Raw genomic sequence first — 21,707 nt, forward strand, 5'->3', positions numbered from 1 at the left:
TATACGCGACATGCTGCATTTTCCAATACCGATTCACATCATTTGTAGCCCACAATAGTTATCGCGAATGTTCCACTGACAACATTTATCTTCACGTCCTTCCGACGGCGACGCCAGGCCGCTTCACAACCCGCACTACGTTTTTCACTGGGACTGCTCCATGGTGTGGCACGCGGTGCACGCCCAACGAGGACTAAAAACACGCATGCACGAGCTGAAAAACTAAGGTTCACTGGTTAGGCCGGCATAATTTCGACAACGGAGTCAAAGCTTCGAATTATGATAGCAAGTACGAAATTAATACAGCGTGGAAAGTAATTTAAACTGAACATTTTTTTAAATTTTAGTGCCCCTTTAAGAAATACATGACCGACCAGACTGTCATCCTAACATCTTCAGTCTTAGCTTATCATGCCGAAATTATTAATGGGCAGAACAGGATTGCTTCGTAATAATAATTGTTAGGATTAATAATAATTAATAATAATGTCGAATAATAATGATTAATAATAATGTCGTATAGGAAAAACACCTTGAGGTCCCTTTTGCTTGAGGTACTCACCTGCCATGCCGCGCCATCTGCCAATCACCGACGAATGGAATTTTTGCAGCGCGCTCATACACATCTACGAGCTGAAATTTAGCGCTCAGGAATCAGCGAAGGAAGAAAAACTTGCATTCGGAACGGCGTTAAATGATGATTGGCTTCAACCCTATTTTCCCATATTTCACGCTTCACCACCACCGGCGCCGCCGATACACACTGTCTGCCAGAATGTCCGCAAAAATAAAAGTGAATAAAAACAAACAAACTGATTTATTATATGCATGGCGAATCAGCAGAACACTCTCTTAAATTTAAGTGAAGAGATGTAAAAGCGGAAATTTAGCGCATGAAGAACCACTAGTATTCGGGACAGGGTTAAATGATGATTGGGTCCAACATTGTTATCTCATATTTCACGTTTCACAACCATGTCGGCACAGTTCCCCTAGAAGTCGGCCCAGGACGCACATTTCCCCAGGGCGTCAGTCGTGACGTTGCCCACTTACGTGAGGCCGACAACGGCAAGCCCTTTCACCATCACCACCACCACCACCACGTTTCACAACCAAGCCAACCGCTGGTAAACGCTCTCCGCCAGAATGTGGGCAAAAAAAAGAGAGAAGAAAAGAATCAGTTTTTCAGTTTTCGTGAAGAAATGTATACAGGGTGTATTGTTATTCGATACAGAATTTTTATTTAAAAAAAGCCACGCGAACGGGATAGATGTCGATTTTGCAGTTGAATTCCATGGCCAGGCTGACATCTACTTGAAGAAAGTATGCAACTACGATATGACTAATTAGAGAATTTCAGGGAAAAGCGGGATATCAGAATGAGAGACCACCCTAGTTGAAAGTCATTCCACCTTCAAAAAATCTTGAAAAATGCACGTGACATTTGCACATGCACGTGACACAAGGTATCCACCCGCTAATGTGATATTGTGAAGAAGATCACGGATTGCAATCATCCCCATAGCTCTGACCATCACGCGAGACCGCGCCCAATTCATTCTGGTCACGGCTTCCGTTCTCTCCGGCTATTATTAAAAAACCCTCCTCCATCAGCTACATCTGTCTCAGTTTTCTGCCTAACAATATGCAAATGAGCTGAAACCGAAACCGTGGGGACCAGGAACGCAGGGGTACAGCCTTCATTTCACGTCAGAAGGCCACGTGATTTGCAGCGAACGCATATGCGCATTTCTCGATTTTTTAAAAGTGGAATGGGTTTCAACTAGGATAGTCTCTCATTCTGCTGTCCAGATTTTGCCAGTCGACATGTTTTGCCAGTGACGCCAGTCGACGCTAGTGCAATCACTTTCCGTCATGCCTTGTGCTGCAGAATTATTTACATAAGATGGAAGAGAATACATGTGGAGGTGTGCGAGAGGTGTCTCGATGGAGAGATTCTTCCGCCTTCCCCTATCAGCGTGTGCGGATCCCACAAAACGGGCACCATTCTGGACGAGCGTCGGTTTCGATCTATAGGCCTCACAGGAGAGATGTTTTAGTGGGCAAAATTCAGCCAACGAACGCTCTGCGCTGCAAGCACATCTCACGTCTATAGATAGACTACCGTAACACTTTTTTCCTTACTCTGAGGAAACCCATTATTCCATCACCACCGCCAAGATCACCATTATCAACATCACCACTCATTAACCATCTTCTCCCCTCAAGCAATGTGACAGCGTGCTGCCTCAGAGGGTAAGGTTCCAGTAAGGTACACGTATTTCGGTTATGTTAGGGAGTTAATTTTCCCTCTAAACGCATGACTGTTGGGTACGAAGAGCATGCTAAGACTGGATTTGTTGAACGCTTGAACGATCTCAACAACACTCAGTTCCCTTTGTGACAGGCGTTTGGACGTTGCTATTGGTCGACGGAAACAGGTGTGCATGCCACTCATTGTGAGAAGGGATGCGTCGAGAAAAAGAAAAACGAAGAAGATGAAAGAAGAATCACATGCGAAAGAAATCATGTGACCCATGTTCTCCTGGCCAATGAGATGACCAAGTGCAGGCCACATCTTCTGGTTTTTCCTCCGTCGCCTCCTCCTTTCTTGGTGCCCTGATGTTCGTGTCGTGGACAGCGTTAAAGGTAGAAATTAACGGGCATCAAATGTGTCGAACTCAGGGCGGACTGCAGGCGTCTACGAATGAGCCATTCAGAGGTGTCATTGCTACTAGCAGTCATTCAAAGGGGATTGGCTCAGGGAATACTCGGAAGAACAAAGTGAGCCCTGGTACATAGCAGTGAGGTGAGATCACGACAGTCGTCACCCAATGTCTGTAGACGCCCTCGAGCAAAACGCGACGTCATGGCAGAAGTCATTGACTGGGAACGTGATAGTGTGACAAAATATCCATTGCGTGATAGGCAGCTTTTCAGTTGTATTAGTCTCTTCAGTATCTTCCTCACTCCGAACAAGGCTAATGTATCCTGGAATATGCTCCCAGTGAATGTTTGGACCAAGACCTCTGCGAATGCAACAAACTGTCTGTATCCCGCCCAGGGCCATCGCTAGGGTTGTGCGGGGCCTGAGGCAAAGGCACATCATGGGGCCTGTTTCACACGATTACGTTGCTACTTGATATTTAAAAAAAAGTAATCGACGCGATTTTTTCCTGGCGAGAAAACGTCCGGAGGACGTTGTGTGGGAGTCGGCGTTTACAGAGAGAACGTGACAATCGTTTTCTGTACCAGCTTCTCTCGGTGCCGTCACGCTGGCTGTGACGTCTATGTCTCGCGGCATCTCCTGCGAACCATGCGTGAGTGAAGTTATGCATTGCGTGCATGAAGTGCACTGAAGTTAAGCAGCGTCCCTTTTAAGTGCGTCAACATTAGCAGTGCAAAATGAAAAAGAAGAAAAGAAAAGCTGTAAGTATATGAGATGGTGAAGCCTCACTCAGGCAGAGTTACAAGTGGAGATGAAAAGGAGAGGTAAAAGGATAAACGTAAATGAAGGCAAATGATATGAAATTGAAGTAGTTGAAGGCAATTACGAGTAAGGTAGAAGAGTAATTAGGGGTCATTAGGGGTAATTAAAGCAAGAAAGTTGAGTTTAACGGAAATGAGTGTAATGATAGCTGTAGTTAAGAAAAGTATGCATGAAATTAGAGACTGCCGCGAAGGTAACCCAGGGTTAACGGAGGTAATTGAATGAAATGTTAAAGGAAATTCATGCAAATTAAAGCGAAATTTAGACAAATTAACGCAAGTAAACGTAATTAAGAGGATTTAAATGAAATTCAAGCTTACCTCAGGGAGTTGCCTCCGGTTGCGAAAAGGTAATGAAAGTAAATGAGGCTAATGAATGTTTAATTAAATTGACTTACATAGAGTAATTGAAAGTGTCAAACTGCAAGTTAAGTATGCACCAGTGGTGCACAATCGGAAGTGGAGAAACGGAAGTCGAGTTGAACAGGAGGTGGATACGCGGAAGTCAAGAATGCACCCGAAAACGCGCTTGCTAACGAATTTCTCTCGCATCTAGCACTAAATCGCCACAGACTGTTTTATATTGCTTTCGTATCTTTCTGACTCCAAGCCAGCTTAATAGGTCGTGAGCACGCTCCGGGTGATATGGCCACCATTCGTTTTCCGCACATATGTACGCGTTTAACTGTCTTCCGTCAGTATTCCACGTACCCAAGGAAACGGCCTATTTTGGCTTACCTATCTCCATGAACTTGTCGTGGTAGGAGATAAGATCCGCTCGTCGAAGTAGTTCGTGAAGCTCTCCTTCTGAACTATCTGCTGCAGTGGACGTTCCTGCGACTGTAAAGGAATATCGTTTTTATTCCCAGATTGGCACATCCGTTTTGATTGGCAAATCTATCTTACTGTCCGTCACTTCTGGAAAATTATGAATACGGAGAGCAAGACGTTCACCCAAAAGCTGATGCGATCGTTACTTCCATGAGGAACGTTCGTTAACGCGTTTGGAATGATTGGGAAGACTTACGGAGATTACAGAAAATAGCTCGTGAACTGATCTGATTGTGAGGCTGGACTTTGAGGCCTAATTCAACGAAGTGCCGGCTTTCTGTAGGCCATTATGTACCGCTCACGCATGCCAACACGCGGTACATGCAGATTCCTTTGTTGTCAATGCCCCGTTAAACACCCAATAATCACCATGAACACATGAAGATTCAGCCCTTTCTCCAATTTGGGTGTTCGGTTTACCTGGCTGTGGTGTCCATTGTGTCAGTGCTTTCTTCAATCTCTTGACGTGAAGTGGCTTTCTGGCCATATCTACCAGGCGAATCACCTCCTGGAAATCGTCACGAAGCTGCTGGACATTGTCTCCACCTAAGGACAAATCCATAAGTGAGGTCAGTGAGCACAGATGTCTTATTAAGACACGTGACTCCGTGCATTGTAGCAGTTCCGTTCTCATTATTTGTGGCCTTCCTCTCCCCTCAAAGATTTATCTCCATGTTTCCACTGGTATGTTTTCGACGGCACAGTGGCCTCTCTTTTGTTTAACGCATTGACGCATGGGCCCATACTCGAACATGCATAATATTGATTTACTTATCAATATAGCAACATAATCTCTTTCAAGTCCTTATCATGAGGCGAATATATGTTGAGCTTGAGAAGGTGCATAGCCGCATGTAATGTAGCTACTCTTAGTAATGTAAAGTAATTGTTCTCAGGGTTTGGGGCTTCTGTTGTAGGGTCTTTCGCCTAACATGAAAAAAAAAAAAAAACTGTGCGAAAAATCGATTTTTCTGAACGTTATGGGGTCGACGCAATTCATATCACAGGAGATTTTACCATTACGTCTGAGGGCTGTTTTCGAGAGAGAAACGTGACCATGTAGACTGTAAAGGGGTGCCGAACATAACACTAACGATCTCATGCGCACGCAAATGGTCGAGACAGCCCCTTGAAGTGGGCGACGTCCTAAGCACGTCTGCGGTTGCTGGGTTAAAGTTGACTTTGAAATATATTTTTGCAAACGAGTTACATCAAGATGAACTTTTCCCTTACTGTAGACAACCGTGGTGGCATGCACACGATATTTTGTACTGGATGCTTCGCCTCGTCACGGTTCCAGAAAGAAAGGAACTATGTACTCTAATAGCTTCCGGGTTTGCCTCGAACAGGAACTCAATTCGACCTATATCGAGAGTTAGTTGACATTCGCTAAATCCCATCACACGGGACAGAGCACTTCAATTGGCTACAATCTCGGAAGAGGGCATGACCGATCTTCTGCTGGTATCGTATAAGGTTTTGAACCCGCGATCCTCGACGCTCCTTGGTTGACGACGAAAGCGTCACGTCGCTGATTGAAATGCGCGGTGATATGTAGTTCCAGCGCAAGCACCACTATCACCACCATCATCATGAAGTTCCGTTCTGGCTCACCTATCTCGATGAATTTCTCGTAGTAGGAGACAAGGTCTACTCGTTGAAGGAGTGTGCGAAGCTCCAGCTCCGACTCATTTCTGGTAACGGACGCCATCGTCTCTGCAAAGGACGTTAGCTTTTAGCGAACAGCGTGGTAAACACGCAGGAAAAATGGCGAATCAAATGGTCGCCTATGTGAGGTAAAATTTGCGCTGCAGATGGTAGTGATCAAAACGCAAGCTGCTAATCTGTCAGTAGCAAACATATCTTTCAACTGGCTGTGTTATGTATTTCTCTTTCAAACAAGTCGTACAAAAACACGCTGACGATTCACACTGAGAATACCGAGACTAAACCAGCCGTGACATCACTAAGAACGCATTCGACGACGTGGTTGCGTATGCTTCGGGCATGGTCACGTGTTTACAAAAACTCATCAGCATGGCCGAGCTTCTCAGATTTCCCAGATGTCCCGAAACAGTTGTATGCTGATGATGAAGTGAAGAAACATACTCGAACATCTGTATATTCGGGCACCTTGAATGAAACACCACTTTCAATGTTACTTTGTAGTTGGCCCTACCCAACACAGTAACATGGACGCAGCGTTACCCACGTTTCTCAGGGAAACCCAATTTCTAGGCAACCTGTGGTGGCTCCAATCGGCAGTGAGAGAGCAGCGCCACTTATTCTTATTGTTCAGGTAGTTTTCATTCTCTTTTCCGATTTCTCTATTCATTTGTTAAGGGAATAGAAAACAGTGGAATCCCCCAGTACCTGTAAAACATACATGCCGATAAGTGCTGACCTGTCGCTGTATCTCTCGCTGTATCGCTGTATCTTTACTTAAGTTTAAAGGGAACTAGAAGAGTTCTTCATCTGTATGATAACATTTCGGTTGCGGGCAAATTAGCGAACATTGTTTCGGCAGGACATATACCATAAAAGGTCTGCCTACCTTTCTTTTTCTGCTCTTGTTAGCAGATTTGTATTATGCTGTGCTGTTCTTCTGCTGACTATCCCTATGGCAGCGAAGACCGCGAGGAACCTTGCCGCACACTTCTGATCATCCCGAATTCACCCTCTCGCCGCCACGACCCTAGCGGTACGAAGTAGGGTAAAGGTTAAATACGATAACAACAACAACAATACGACCAACAACTTTATTTCAAGATAATGAGTGGGGATGAAAAGGATCAAGCTCCGTTTTTTGCTTCGACAGAGGCGGTGTGGGGCGTGGGGGGGGGGGGGGGTAATGACAGGACCGGCTCGCCGTTGTTGGTCACACAAACGTGGGCGTTATCATGACTAAAGCGAAAGAAGAAAGAAGTGTTAATTGGGTCGTCGAGCAAGAGGTGCTTGATTTTTGCTTCAGCGGAACTTCCGGAGAACAGCAACAACAACAACTTTCTTTTGACTTTGCAAAGTGGGGAGTCTCATCGCTCGCCAGAGGCGATACTCTACCCCATTGATGGTGGGGATGTGGCGAATGAAATAATGAGCCCCTTCACAATAACTATCGAAGTCCGATGGTGTCGAGAAATGTCAAAAGCGCTTTGAGTGCAGAACAACAGAGGCCTAGGCGTTTTATATATAAAAAAATCTCGGCCCCATAAGCCCCATCATCTCGCAATCAAGCTGTTGTTATCTAACGCAATCTGCTGGAACGGGTCTACGCAACACTTATGAAACAGCACTGAACACAACTGAACTTATGAAACACTTTAGTGTTGGTACTTTAGGGTTTGCACAGATTGTGGTTGTTATTTTTATTTATTTTTCTCTCTCTCTCTTTGTTTTCAATCAACGAACAGAACCGCACCATGTTAAGCCAGTTTGCGAGTCTTGGAGTGACACATACTGCTATTGTACCGTGATTTACTTCCAAGTATTTGAAAACGCGTGTTTTCGTATTTAGCACCATAGGATAAATAGGATGATGCTGTTGTAGCCTAATGGCTGGTAGTAAACGTAAACAAAAATAAGCAAATAAAATACTATTCCTCTCCCTAATAACGGCATTTACAGCGACATGCTCTGACGTGACAGGATGGAGGAGGAAGGAGGAGGACTGTCGTTGGGAGGAACCCGAGAGGTCTGCCTGCCTGATTAGGCGGCATGTTTCTCGGGAAGGGAAAGGTGGTGGAGAGGAGGAGAGGAAAGGGTGAAGTGGAAGACCGAGCGGAATCCGCTCGGGGGGAGGATAGCTGCGTCCATGGGCCGAGTGACAGGATGCTTCGGCGTTGGCTCAGCATTTATTGGGACAGAGCGTATCAGAAAATAAAGAAATGCCACGGTACCAGTATCAGTTGTTCCGCTGTTGTGAGGCATGACTGTACTACTGAGGCCTGTCTCTGGCGAAGGCAATGGTGTCGTTCAGGTGGGCTGCGTCCTCACCGAGTTGACTTTGCGTTGCCGTGTTCAGTTCAGTCTTATGAGGCGACTTGGAGTGCGTCTGGCTGACAGGGCTTCCATGCCTTATGTCCTAACCGCAATGCATTATAGGTGGCCCGAGAAAAAATTTTGAAAAGTGTAGAGCCTGAAGTAAATGTCCAGAAGTTAAATCTTTGCAACTCGACACGCATATGATACAAAGAACAGCACTATGATGCCGCAGCAATGAACACGTAACGCGATATACATATTTCTCTAAAGTGCATCTACCAAAATCGTTTTAGTGAGTTTGTTTTAACCGAATAGATTCAAAAGGCGAAATTACTGTACAGAGTCTATTTCCAACACCTCCCGAACCCCGTAAAAAACGTTCCGTCTGACTGACGCAAGTCGGGAACTGGGATACATCACTCTCCGACTTCCCATGTAGCGGGCCTTGATCAGGGGTCGCTGTCCTTGACGAAGGCGATTATCGAACACCGTCCCAGAGGTGATGTCTTTAGATTTGGTGCTGATAAACCACTTTGCCTTTCCCCCTGCTTCGTACATCATGGACTAAACCATCCCTAAATTAGATTATAGCTGTAGACTATAACTGTATAAGACTATATAAGACTATAACTGTATAAGACTGTAACTTCAGAAAGAACATCGTTTCGCAGAATTATAGAAGCCAGTAAGTAATGGGAGCCACACCTATCTCTAGCAGTACAACAGTGACTGTTCACACGGGCGCTCGCTATGTTGGCAGGTATCGGGTGTCTCAAGTGATCCGTGCTGTTCTTGGAAAAACTATCAAATGACTACAGGCTAGTCCAAAGGCAGAGTGATCAACTACCCCAAGTGGGTGAACGCCGAAATGGCCTATATTCGATCCGTACAACGCTTGCGTAGCATGACGTTACACTTCTTCATGTAACACGTCGCTCATGTACCTTAAGCATCATACTCTCGACCCATCCTTTCCCTGGGCCGCAAAACACTTTCCTTGTGACCGGTCTCGATGTTGCTGCGTCGTGCCTTTGTTAATCCTTCACTGGAAGTCGCAAATTAAAGGCGCCCGTCTGATTGACCAGAGGTGACGCCTCCAGTGCAGTGGGTAAAGCATGAAGCTCCATGCAGTGCTTCTCTCATGCCTCACATAAGAACTTCCCTTTTCTAAATTCACTCGTCTGACTAGGGATATGTGTAACAGTGAGTACAGAGACGACCGCGATTGCTCCAGAGCCGCGTTCCAGTCGACGAGTAAGACGAATGTCGAAACTCTTACCCATGAAGTCGGCCCAGGACGCACATTAACCCCACTTGTCCCCACCCTTTCCCGACGTCCTTTCTCCGTCTGTCCACATTTGTACGCCGCTAATACCCACCGTTGCTTCGCCGCGTTAACAAGGAATTAAAAAAAGTATTAAAGCTATAAATCCATAGCTTAAAAACCCGAGACTAGGCGACAAAAAAACGACAAACACAGACAATGTGAGACCTTGTCTGTGTTTGTCGTTTTTTTGTCGCCTAGTCTCGGGTTTTTAAGTTATGCATCTATACCACCAGCTTGCTTGCTACCTCTCTATCCTCTCGTATTAAAGCTAGTTAATATATGGGGATGTATAGAATGGATCTACATACATATAGGTTAGATAATATATGGGGCACCGGGAAATCGTTAAGCTGTGTCGAATATCCTTATGGCTATCATGCACCTATTGACGTGCACCGCGAGAACAAATAAAGTATTTTTAAACGATTTTGAATTGGTTGCGCATTAACTTGTGTTAATGTACATAGCGTATCGTCAGTTTGATATTCGAATTAGAGCCATTGCTGCTCATTCCTCTGAGTTGGTCAGCGTGTTGTCGAGAAGATAGAGGTACGGAGTATCGGAGACAGTGACAGAGGAGGGAATTCTATAGCGGGCATACACATTTGATTCCAGGGAGGACGTGCATTTTTGAGCGGCCCTTATGCCCCATTTCATTCCCCGTTCCCCGTTCGCTACGGAAAGTCACGTGTTTCGCAGTGACGGCCATTTTATTAGGCAAACTGCGAATGACCGTGCCTTGCTTAGGAAAAAATAAATAGAATAAAAAGAAGAAGAAGAAAACAGTAGAAAGCAGACTGGGCAAAGTATTTGAAACATAACAGTTTCTTTTTCTTTTCATTATGCAAGGGCATCAACTCCAAGGCTTCGCCCCGTCGGAGACGCTTCATCTACTGACAGCTGGATACGAGGCCTCTCACGCAGCACTGAGAGAAACGCTTCCAGCACTATTTTCACCTCTGGACGGTCGAATCGCGCGAAAGCAACGAATAATGGCCGCTGACATTCCTATGAGCCACAGCTGTTTAACCTCTCTGACGGTCTATAGAGGTGCCGTAATGAACATTTTCCACGACGCTTCTGCGCATGCTCTGTGACCTTGACGGCGCCGAAGAAGTCTATAGTTGGCGCCAATATGGCCCCTGCTATAGGGTACCTCCAGTGCCGTTTATTAAAAGGGAGACTGGCCACTAATGGATCATGCCTATACCTGAAGCTCCACCCACGTTTACAGCTCTCCGACCAATGAAGTCTTGAAATATGGGGCGCTATCAATCAGCCCATCCTCACTATTTTCCCCCCTATCCAACATGGGCAGCTCCATTTTGGATGGCACATGGATTGGATTGGATTGAAATGGATACCTCTCGCAATCTGCAAAGGATACTTGGTTGTTGGCGCAAATTGATGAGCGCTACCTAGGGAGCGTACGGCGCGTCGGGAATCGTCGTCTGCTATCTGTCGTCTGCTGCAGAACCTGCTCGGACACATTCTGTTGTCGGCAAGATTTTTAAACAAATCTACGTGAATAGTTGGAATATAAGAGGAATAATGTTTATATCCATGAAATCTAGCGATTAAATATAAGATTGTACAGTACAGAGCGGTTTTTCTTATGATTTCGTTGTGATCTCCGTGTTCACAAGGCCTAACACCGGCGGCAAACGTGTTATTTTCAGTTAGATATCGTAACAGGTTAGTCTGTGAATTTCTCACGAAATCCCCGCTTCACTGTGTTTGTTTTCGTCGCCATTTGGGGTGGCAGTATGGTGCCATGGCGACCCCCTTGGTAAAAAGCAAACCAATCAGAGGAGCGAAACTGTGATTGACAGGTCGATACTTTTTTGTGACTCCTCCCAATGGCCAGACTCCCTTTTAATATACGGCTCTGGGTGCCTCATTATCTGCGCCCTCTTTGCAAACAGAGCGCAAGTAGCATAAGCAACTGTGCGCAAGTCTGTGCTTTGCGCACGTCGATCGTGTTTCGTTGGACAGCCTCTTGGATACAACGCAGTGTGAAAAAAAAAAACATTGTTTAAGGCGCGTTGAAAACTATTTTGTAATTCTTCGCAAGTGTGTTACGTAGTACTTCACTATCACATTCAACCTACCCACCAGTGAGCGGGCAAACACACTGTTCCCCGTGGCGGAAATTTGTGGACGATGCAATCGACGGGATGCCCTCTTTGAAATTCATTATTATGTAAAGTACGGGTAACTGACACATAATAGCTAATGGTGCACGTCATACCATGGGAGGGTGGTGCAGGGTGGTATATACTGCCATGGTGTTTCTGTTCTACCCTATGGTTCAAATTACCTTTGTGGTCAATGTTTGCAGGGTTTACCATGTCGGATTCCCTTTTTAAATATGTAATTTGAAAGTAATTTTTAATATAATGCCATTTTGAATGTAATACGTAATCTAACAAGATTGGAGAAATGGTATTGCGGCTCGTAAGTGGTGTGTAAGGGATATTGGTACTCAGCCAATATACATTCTCCGATGAAAAATGAAAGTCACTGAAAAGGTTAGCCAGCTGTAGGGATCGAACCCACATCTTCTGGATTGCCGGTCCAGGGCTCTACCAATTGAGCTAAGCTAACACGCCTCTCCAGTGACTTTTCGGGGTGCGTCATCTGAAGGGACGACAAACCAGCCACTCACTCTCCCTCCTTTCACTCTTACATTTTTGCTCACTCATACACACATTCATACGACGGAAATCGACGCAAGCGGCACCTGTTGAGCAAGAGATAAACTGATGTTCTGAGGCTGGAACGACATAGAAGGGACAGATACAAACAAAGCCTCAAATTGCCTAAGAAATCAACGATGAAAGATGAAAGTCACTGAAAAGGTTAGTCAGCTGTAGGGATCGAACCCACATCTTCTGGATTGCCGGTCCAGGGCTCTACCAATTGAGCTAAGCTAACACGCCTCTCCAGTGACTTTTCGGGGTGCGTCATCTGAAGGGACGACAAACCAGCCACTCACTCTCCCTCCTTTCACTCTTACATTTTTGCTCACTCATACACACTTTCAAACGACGGAAATCGACGCAAGCGGCACCTGTTGAGCAAGAGATAAACTGATGTTCTGAGGCTGGAACGACATAGAAGGGACAGATACAAACAAAGCCTCAAATTGCCTAAGAAATCAACGATGAAAGATGAAAGTCACTGAAAAGGTTAGCCAGCTGTAGGGATCGAACCCACATCTTCTGGATTGCCGGTCCAGGGCTCTACCAATTGAGCTAAGCTAACACGCCTCTCCAGTGACTTTTCGGGGTGCGTCATCTGAAGGGACGACAAACCAGCCACTCACTCTCCCTCCTTTCACTCTTACATTTTTGCTCACTCATACACACATTCAAACGACGGAAATCGACGCAAGCGGCACCTGTTGAGCAAGAGATAAACTGATGTTCTGAGGCTGGAACGACATAGAAGGGACAGATACAAACAAAGCCTCAAATTGCCTAAGAAATCAAAGATGAAAGTCACTGAAAAGGTTAGCCAGCTGTAGGGATCGAACCCACATCTTCTGGATTGCCGGTCCAGGGCTCTACCAATTGAGCTAAGCTAACACGCCTCTCCAGTGACTTTTCGGGGTGCGTCATCTGAAGGGACGACAAACCAGCCACTCACTCTCCCTCCTTTCACTCTTACATTTTTGCTCACTCATACACACATTCAAACGACGGAAATCGACGCAAGCGGCACCTGTTGAGCAAGAGATAAACTGATGTTCTGAGGCTGGAACGACATAGAAGGGACAGATACAAACAAAGCCTCAAATTGCCTAAGAAATCAACGATGAAAGATGAAAGTCACTGAAAAGGTTAGCCAGCTGTAGGGATCGAACCCACATCTTCTGGATTGCCGGTCCAGGGCTCTACCAATTGAGCTAAGCTAACACGCCTCTCCATTGACTTTTCGGGGTGAGTCATCTGAAGGGACGACAAACCAGCCACTCCAGATCCAGAAGATGTGGGTTCGATCCCTACAGCTGGCTAACCTTTTCAGTGACTTTCATCTTTCATCGTTGATTTCTTAGGCAATTTGAGGCTTTGTTTGTATCTGTCCCTTTTATGTCGTTCCAGCCTCAGAACATCAGTTTATCTCTTATACATTCTCCGCCGTCGTTCTGGAATCATCATCAATATGCGTTGAGTACCCAAGTGATAAGCTTCAAGTGGACTCTTCGCGTGATGTCTTCGTATATTTTTATCGTCTTATCAGTTCTTTATGCGACAGCGGGCGACCCAAGGTGACCTTTCTTCATCTTTTTTTTTTTACTGAACAGACCATGAAACGTAGAGTCCCTTAACGACATCGGACAAACTGTTTAACAGCAGGACAAGTACAGCATCTGTTTGTCCGACCACTCCCTGATACCGGATGGAATGGAGCAGTGAGATTTTTCTCCACCGCCAACGCTACCTGCTGCGTATATCACTAAAGATGGGAGGTGAACTACGCGGACGCATAGCGATACCAGCCATTATCGTGAAGATTAGCATTAATAAGGAAAACTCCGATGAAAAGAATAATACAGTGTAGAAGGTCTGGGTGTGGGGTTTGAAATGGGGCATGAAATGAGGAGAACGGGATGCTGAAGTAACGCCCATGATAGTGAAGAAGCGCATTGTATGCGGTCACGATCTATGAATTATATTATAGTAACGCAGAATAATCGTAATACTACGATCCGTCTACGGGCATAGGGAGCCGAAGGGGTAGAGGTTCACACAAAGGCAGCTCGTTGGGAAGGTGTTATATTGGTACTATTACCTGTAATGTTGATCAAAAGCAATTCCAGTTTTGAAAATAACAATGAAGGTGGCAACATTGATAATATACGTGTGGTGATTAGAATCTCACCTCTCTTCCGACGTCCACTCCTATAGCCGCAGTTGAGCTGAGGATCCGTCAGTTGCCCGATGGAGTCTGGCGCAACGCCTGTGTGAAATACGCTTATATCAGAGACCGACCAGCATTATCTTTCATCGCGCACTTGGGCCCCGTCCAGGTAAGCGTCGCCGTGCCGTGTGCAAATGTGGACTTCGGGTTAAAACGAACAGGCGAGTCTGTCCATCTGCCGGGGTTCACGTGACCATGTCTTCCATTTCCTAGACTCCTCTTCGCGCGCGGACGTATGGGAGAGATAAGATTTTTTTTCTGTGCCCATGTCTCGCCGTTGCAGCTTTGGACTCCGACCCCACTTTCGAGTGGCGCGCCGTCGCGCGTTTCTCATTTCACAGAGCCTTCGGTCTCCCTAATGCAGCACTGATTTCCGCCGCTGGCACTTATTTGTGGACATGTCCACGTCTGCATTCTTATTTACGTGCAAACCTTTCAGATGCCGTTGCGAGAGGAACAGATGACGTCTGTCTATTATGCCGCAGTGACTGAGAGTGGAGTACTGACTGACAATTTGTAGCTGAGTATAGCAACAACTTTTGAAACAGTTTTGCTAATACTGCGCAGGGTGTGCGCTAAAAAAATGTACAGGGAAGTGATATACTAGGTGGCTCATTGCTGGAGGTGCTGTCTTTATTGCAGCCGCAAGAAGTAACAAGTCATTAGCATACCTTACATAATAACTTACGTAAAGCATTAACCTACATTACATAGGTAGCATATGCATCCCCTGAGCCCCTATATTATTTGGTGAATTAGGCAGGATTCGGTCAATAAGAGGAAGGTTGCACCAAGTCAGACCAGGCGAACGCTTGTCGGTAGAATGCTCCCCTCATTATTTTTATGAATATATGTCACAAATAGATGTCACGATGAGATTTCATTCGCAGAAAGGCACGGTACCTATGCAATGTATGCTGACAGTTTTTGTTACTTCTTTTTGCGGCTGTAATGAGGACGGCACCTCCAGCAAACAGCCACTGGTAGCGCTTCCCAGTAAATAATTTAATTTAAAAAAATAACACCTTGTGCGGTATTGACAAACGTTGTTGCTATACTCGGCTACTCCTGTCAGTACTCCACTGTCAGTTTGTGCGGCATAATAGACAGACGCCATCTGTTTGTCTCGCAATTGCATATAAAATGGTTCCTCGTAATTAAGAAAGCCGAAGTGGACATGTCCCCAAACAAGTGCCTGCAGCGGGAAATAATGCAACATCAGGAAGACCGAAGACAAGTGCAATTCAAAACGCGCGATGGTGTGCCACTCAAAAGTGGAGTCGGAGTGCAAGGACACAACGGCGAAACCTGGACACAGAGAAAAATTCGCTGCGTTCACACTACTAAAATAGTGCAACATATTTTTGCAGGTGGATTTAGGGGATACGTTCGCCTTTATGTAACCGCAAGATTACTGGAACAAGTATTGCAGCAGCTGAGGTATTCCATACCAAATATTGGCAATTTTATGCTCTCACCAAAATTTACTGACATATCTTTCGGCAACGAAACAAGATGGAATAGTTTTCTATATATTGAACGATAGAAAAAAAGGTTGCGCATTAGAAGCATACTTCTCCTGCCGCCCACGCGCTATGAGCGCTAAAAAATGTTCAATTTTTGTCATATCTGCTGATTTTGGCGTTTTTTCTTCAGCGTCCCTTTAAAGTGACACTATTTTCACTTCGTATAGGTATACTAGAGTGCCCAGACTTTACGTGTGTTACCTATGAGGGCTGTGACGCGAATGGAATGTCATCGGTAATTAAGGCTGCAAAGTCGCGAGAAAAAAAATCAATTCGCGAAGACGGCGACACCTTACCCCCTCTCCATCTGTGGACTGGTTGAACGTAGGAAGTTCCGGGTACCTGCTTTCGTCTTCACTTAAGGTCGCCTCCAATATATATATATATATATATTTCACTGAAATCAAAAAACGTCATCGGCGGACCTTGGTCGATTTAAAATGCAATTACCCTGGAGTTTTCCATTGGTTTTACTCAACTTGTTGGTTCCTGTTCGGAGCCACCACTTCCATATCGTTACGCCCATGCAATCGTGACCACACTCACGGGGCAACCTCAAAGTAGTTTCCTCAGAATATCTTTGATAATGCCTGTTGTAGTGTCCGAACCGGTATGCGCGTACCGGAGCTGAAAAGTTCTCGTGGCACCGGTATGGAAACTGGAGCGAAAGGCTCCGGTTTGGCGCGACGGCTGCCAGTGCAATGCCCCGAGCGTTTTAAGTAGTGTAGAACATGCAGTATGCATACTTCTTCTTTCGTTTGTTCACGCCCTATCTACATCCGCTCAGCTGACGAGATCTCAGTATGGTGCAGCTCTCAAGTGCCGGCACTGCAATGGCTGAGCTGTAAATTTTAGTGTTCATGTCACAGCGTAGCAATGACATTTTAGTGCGAGCCATAAGTGTGTCAGGTAAGTCGCGCTCGGCGCAAAAATTTAGCCCGTATCCTACGCGACTCTCGCTTGTTTGACGACATCTTGGGGATGCATTTCATTGGAGGATACCCCGCCCTAGATGTTCGGTTGTTTGTTTGTTAGTGAGTGGTCTCCATAACTGTCGTTTTAACTTGCACGGCGGACACCCATAGCCTGTAATTTCTCAGTGACCTTTCTGCGAACGCGAGAGGAAAATTCTGTTACGTGTGAAGGACCCCCTGAATTTCGTCCTCTATGTCCGGAACCCCTCAATTTCATACTTGGACGTAGGGTTCAGTAGACCAATCCCAGCATCCACGTTGCACTTCCGGAGCGGACACCCCACTCATGAAAATCCTACATCTGTCGAAGATTCTTATATGCCTTGACTTTGCCTTAGATGCCTGGGATGAGAGCGCCTGTTACGTGATTCAGCCTCAGAGCAGGTACTTCCCATCGTGTACAGTTCTCGCCTAACCAGAGCCATAACGCTGAGGATATGTTCAAAGCTTGATTGAGTTTGCTTCGTTCACGGGAGTGGACAACCGGAAGTCGGGTACAAACAGGACGTAGAAACCCGGAAGTCGTGTTACGCCAGGTAGTGGACAACACGGAGTTTGTTTAGACCGGAAAAGGCGCTTAATGCTAAAGTATTCTTCACCCATTTACCGTTGAATCGCCACTGATTTTTTTTTTCTCGATGCGATAGCTCCACAATATCCGTGTCAATAATAATGAACACGAGTAAATTCGACACACGCTTTGTATTGGTGGTCTAAAACAGCGACCGTTACTTGCCATATTTTTTTGTCTTAAAAGCTGACAAAATAAATATTCAGTTAGATGACATTCACATCAGGAAGTGGCAAAAATCAAGTCGGATGAAGTCCCATTCATCATCTCAAAATAAAGTAGTTGTTTTTGAATGCATGACCCCGAAATCAATATGTTTTGCATAGAAATCAAGACACTGAACGGATCAATAGAAATAGTTACACTCAGGGGAAAAAACCTAAAAAAGAAAACTGCTCTTGGGAATACCTAAATGCCTGTTCTGTGCTTAAGACAATGCATGCAGGCACACAGTGGACCCTAGAAAAATATTTTTTTGTCTCTGTCTCTCCGCTGTGCAAACCCGCAGTATGCGGCATGTTGTTACGAATCTTATCAATTTCCCATGAGTGGCACGTGCGTCATACATGGATGCATTGTTCTCCCATGTACATGTGGCATGTGGGTCATAGATGGACGCATTTGTTTTCGCTCAAGAGGAGGCGATAATCATCAAGAGGTATGTTTTTCTGATGCTTCCAGCATTCATATCGTCGTATCAGTTGCTTTTGTGCCAGCAGTCTAGATTACACCAATAGCTCTAATCAGGAACGCCTCTTTGCGCCCGTGCGAGTTTACTGCTCAGACTATTGAAAATATTGTTTCTGCAGAAGGAAAAATGTGCCGCGAAAGGGTGAAAACAACAACAGGTTGGGCAACCATGGGCTCGACGGGACTCGACAACACGGACTCGAAGGGATGACGCAGTTGGACGGTTGAACGACCGCCAAAGAAAGGTCCCTGTCACTCGGCAAAGTAAACGGCATTTCCAGCGATTTACATTCACACTGAATGTCCTAGCCACACGAAAACACATGTTGACACTTTACGAAAAGAAATGGTGTGCGATGAAACTCATCAGCTTGAGAAACACATTCGTTTTTACTTTCACAGGAACTGCATACTCTCGATGGCAGAGTGACAGAAAAAGAAGACGAAAAAGGGGGACGGGCGACGACAAACGGTTACAACAGCAACAACAACAATTTGATTTGAAGATGACGAATTGGGAGATTCATCGCCAGGGGCGATGCTCTGTCCGTTTGTTGGTGGTGATGTAGCGAATAAAATAATGAGCCCCTTCACAATAATGATCGAAGTCCGATTGTGTTCAGGAAGGTCAAAAGAGCTTTCAGCGCAGAGCGTTGGTGGGCCGGATTTGGTCAGGGTCAAGCAATTTTAGTTTTCATACAGGGAGCTGGCGGGCGAGAGTGATTGAGAAATCCGGAGGGTGCGGTTCGGGAAGGTTGACAGGGTGTGCAATGGAGAAGAATATACTCCAGATCCTCTAGAGCACCACATTGACGTCATCTTGGAGAGTCAACTCGTCTCAAGCGATAACTTCACTGAGCTATAAAAGACACGTCGAGTCGCATTCGATGAATTTTGACGATGACATGTTGCAGCATATTCATAAAAGGTGTTTCGTGTCACGCGAAAAGCGAGCGTTGATCGACTTGGTTCAGCGTAGATTGGTGGAAATCCAGCGAACCGGTACAGAAGTACGAAGGGAGTTGCCTCAGGACAGGAGCAGCCGATATTTCGAACAGAGACTGTTCTTGTTCTGGGCACCGTCTTCATCATTGGCATGGTATTTAAAGGGTTAGGTGTGACTCATTAAAACTTCATGCGGATTGTGGGTCAACAGCCTGGTAGGGAAGAAAGGGTCCGTACAGGTATTTACGGCCACATTGAATGGGTGCTTTGTTAGATTGTGGAGGGGATTATGTGAACTAAGTGATCTTGGCTGCAGACAGGTTACAGAAATGGGAGGTTCAAGCGTACGGCGACGAAACGGGACAACAGGCAGGAATTGGGAAGCAGCATTCAGTATAGATGGGGGGAGAATGTCAGTTGTTCACTGACGGGAAGCCAAGGGTGTCACGAGGCGTCGATGAATGGAGCGACGGTCTCCTCGCAGCAGTGCAATACCGGTCCACTCCCGATACGAGAGAGTTGATTATCCGACGCTGTCCGCCTGCTCATTCCCCACCACACCACAGTGGGCTGGAACCCACTGGGGAACCAGCCTGTGTCCTGTTTCTTAAACATGAGGGTAAGTCTTTAACACATCCGTGACTAGAGGTGCGGAAGAATCGTCAAAACACAAATGAACAGTTCTCGATCGATATATACATATATGTGACATCTTTCTGTCGTTGAAAATGACTTCTTCACATGGTAGTCCGGGTCATGTTCAATGCCCAAACTTCATATTGGTGGTATTTATTTGGGAGCATCTCCCCTCATATGACCACGCTCAGCTATGACTGAAAGAGCACCTGAATGGCTGAGTGGATAGAAGCATCCACTCACTTTTTGGGTTTCTTCGTGGGATAGTTGTAGACTGTTAGGTGGTGAGTTCGAGTCATACCACAGCCTGTGCTGTCTGTAGCCGTTCCCCGGGTTTTCACGGCAAACCATGCAGACGGATGTCCGCAGTTCCTACTGAAGTCGGCCCAGGCCGCCTCCTTGTCTTCCCTCTTCTTCCTGTCTCTCCTCTCCGTCTATCTACGTCACTACGGCTGACATAACCACAGTTGTGCTGCAACTCTAATATGTAATCATTACAGGTGCTAACAGGTAATAAAAAAAGTGCGGCTGAAAATGTCCCGGTTCTAGAAATTGTTTTCTTTTTCTTGTTTTTTAAGCGAAACACTTTCCGAAACTGGTTCAGCAATGTCCTCTTTATGAAGCGACGATAAACCATCACTTGGTATTTGCAGGAGTTTCATTCGGACGAAAGTCGCGGTATGAACTTACAGCATTCTGCAGTATTTGTTCTTAACACCGCGTAACCCACTAATATTAGGTTTTACATCATGGACAACAGAAGTGACCACTCAGTATTCGTCGTCGTTTATGTTTTTTTTTTTTTGTTTTTCTGCCGCGTCATGTTCGGCGAGAAACCTACGAATACAGGTAGGGTGCCTGAATACTAGCTCACTATGTGTAGAGCGGAGTAACCCTTTGTAGAAACTAATGCCGCGAAGCCACCGTATTGACTCCCACGCTTACCCATGCATGAATAATGTGTTCCGATTTCACCTACTTTTTCAAACCTCCTCTGTACGTATTTACTCGACTCCAAAATGTAGTTAGTCGCTAATCGTATAGCTATAGGTGGCGTGCATATGACGTCACACCATAGCTTTACCCGTGCGTTTTCCCTCTTTCTGGTGAACCAGCGCAAGTCAATGCACCCCACCTATACTTTTGTGAGCGATTCGCGGCGAGCTGCGCGTGGACGCCAAGATGGCGGAAAATAGTAGCAGACGACGGGATTGTGTTAACTCTGTGCAGACGGAGCTAATGATTCATTTATTCATTCATTCGTGCCCAAGAACAGCCACATGGGCCTTGCAGTTCGCGCACATAAGGAGAAGCAGAGAAACAGCAATTACGACACAGTGGCAAATACGGCAAGCACATCCAAAACGCCCATTATTACGTACAACACAACGCAATACCGTTACACCGTACACCACAATCCAATAGGGCACAGTCAGTACTCGTAAATAGACATTGAGTGAATTTATGCAGTTGAATGAAATCGTGACAGTACAGGTAGCAATCAGTAAGTAAAAGAGCACAAACTAGAGAATCAATAGAGAGTAGATAGAGAGTAAATAATCGACAGAGAAGTCACTTTGCGCTGGGCTATTACACAGGTAACCACAATGCGCTAAACTACGATAATACGAAGAATGATAATACTGTGACAACGCAGGTACCCAGAACGCACTAAACTATGATACACCACGATACACAGGAGGTACTTATTGAGGCACCCTAATCACTAATTACATGTACCCTGTATCGCGTTCAGGAGGCCCTCTGTGTACCACACACCATGTCTAGCATCTTCCTCTTACACCACGGAT

At 45.6% G+C, this 21,707-nt stretch overlaps 1 protein-coding gene and 1 non-coding gene across 5 annotated transcripts in view; both read right to left on the minus strand.

Annotated features, from left to right (window-relative positions):
* Window positions 1-14,596, minus strand: part of LOC135379086 (uncharacterized) — a 35,117-nt gene extending 20,521 nt beyond the window's left edge. The window contains exons 1-6 of one of the 4 annotated variants that reach the window (XM_064612335.1): window positions 14,516-14,596; window positions 8,217-8,455; window positions 6,875-7,015; window positions 5,935-6,036; window positions 4,741-4,866; window positions 4,228-4,329 (exon numbers count right to left, since the gene is read on the minus strand). In XM_064612335.1, coding sequence (XP_064468405.1) covers window positions 4,228-4,329; window positions 4,741-4,866; window positions 5,935-6,031 — 325 coding nt within the window. In that variant the 5' untranslated portion in view covers window positions 6,032-6,036; window positions 6,875-7,015; window positions 8,217-8,455; window positions 14,516-14,596. Of the gene's footprint in view, window positions 1-4,227; window positions 4,330-4,740; window positions 4,867-5,934; window positions 6,037-6,874; window positions 7,016-8,216; window positions 9,590-14,515 lie in introns of those variants that run through there. The other 3 variants (XM_064612338.1, XM_064612337.1, XM_064612336.1) reach the window with 3 other exon arrangements.
* On the minus strand, window positions 12,493-12,565 carry Trnaa-ggc (transfer RNA alanine (anticodon GGC)). The gene has a single exon. It is a non-coding gene; the product is annotated as a tRNA-Ala (tRNA).
* Window positions 14,597-21,707: the final 7,111 nt, after the last annotated feature.

Source organism: Ornithodoros turicata, chromosome 1 (genome assembly GCF_037126465.1).
Source record: "Ornithodoros turicata isolate Travis chromosome 1, ASM3712646v1, whole genome shotgun sequence".
NCBI classification, from domain to species: Eukaryota; Metazoa; Arthropoda; class Arachnida; order Ixodida; family Argasidae; genus Ornithodoros; species Ornithodoros turicata.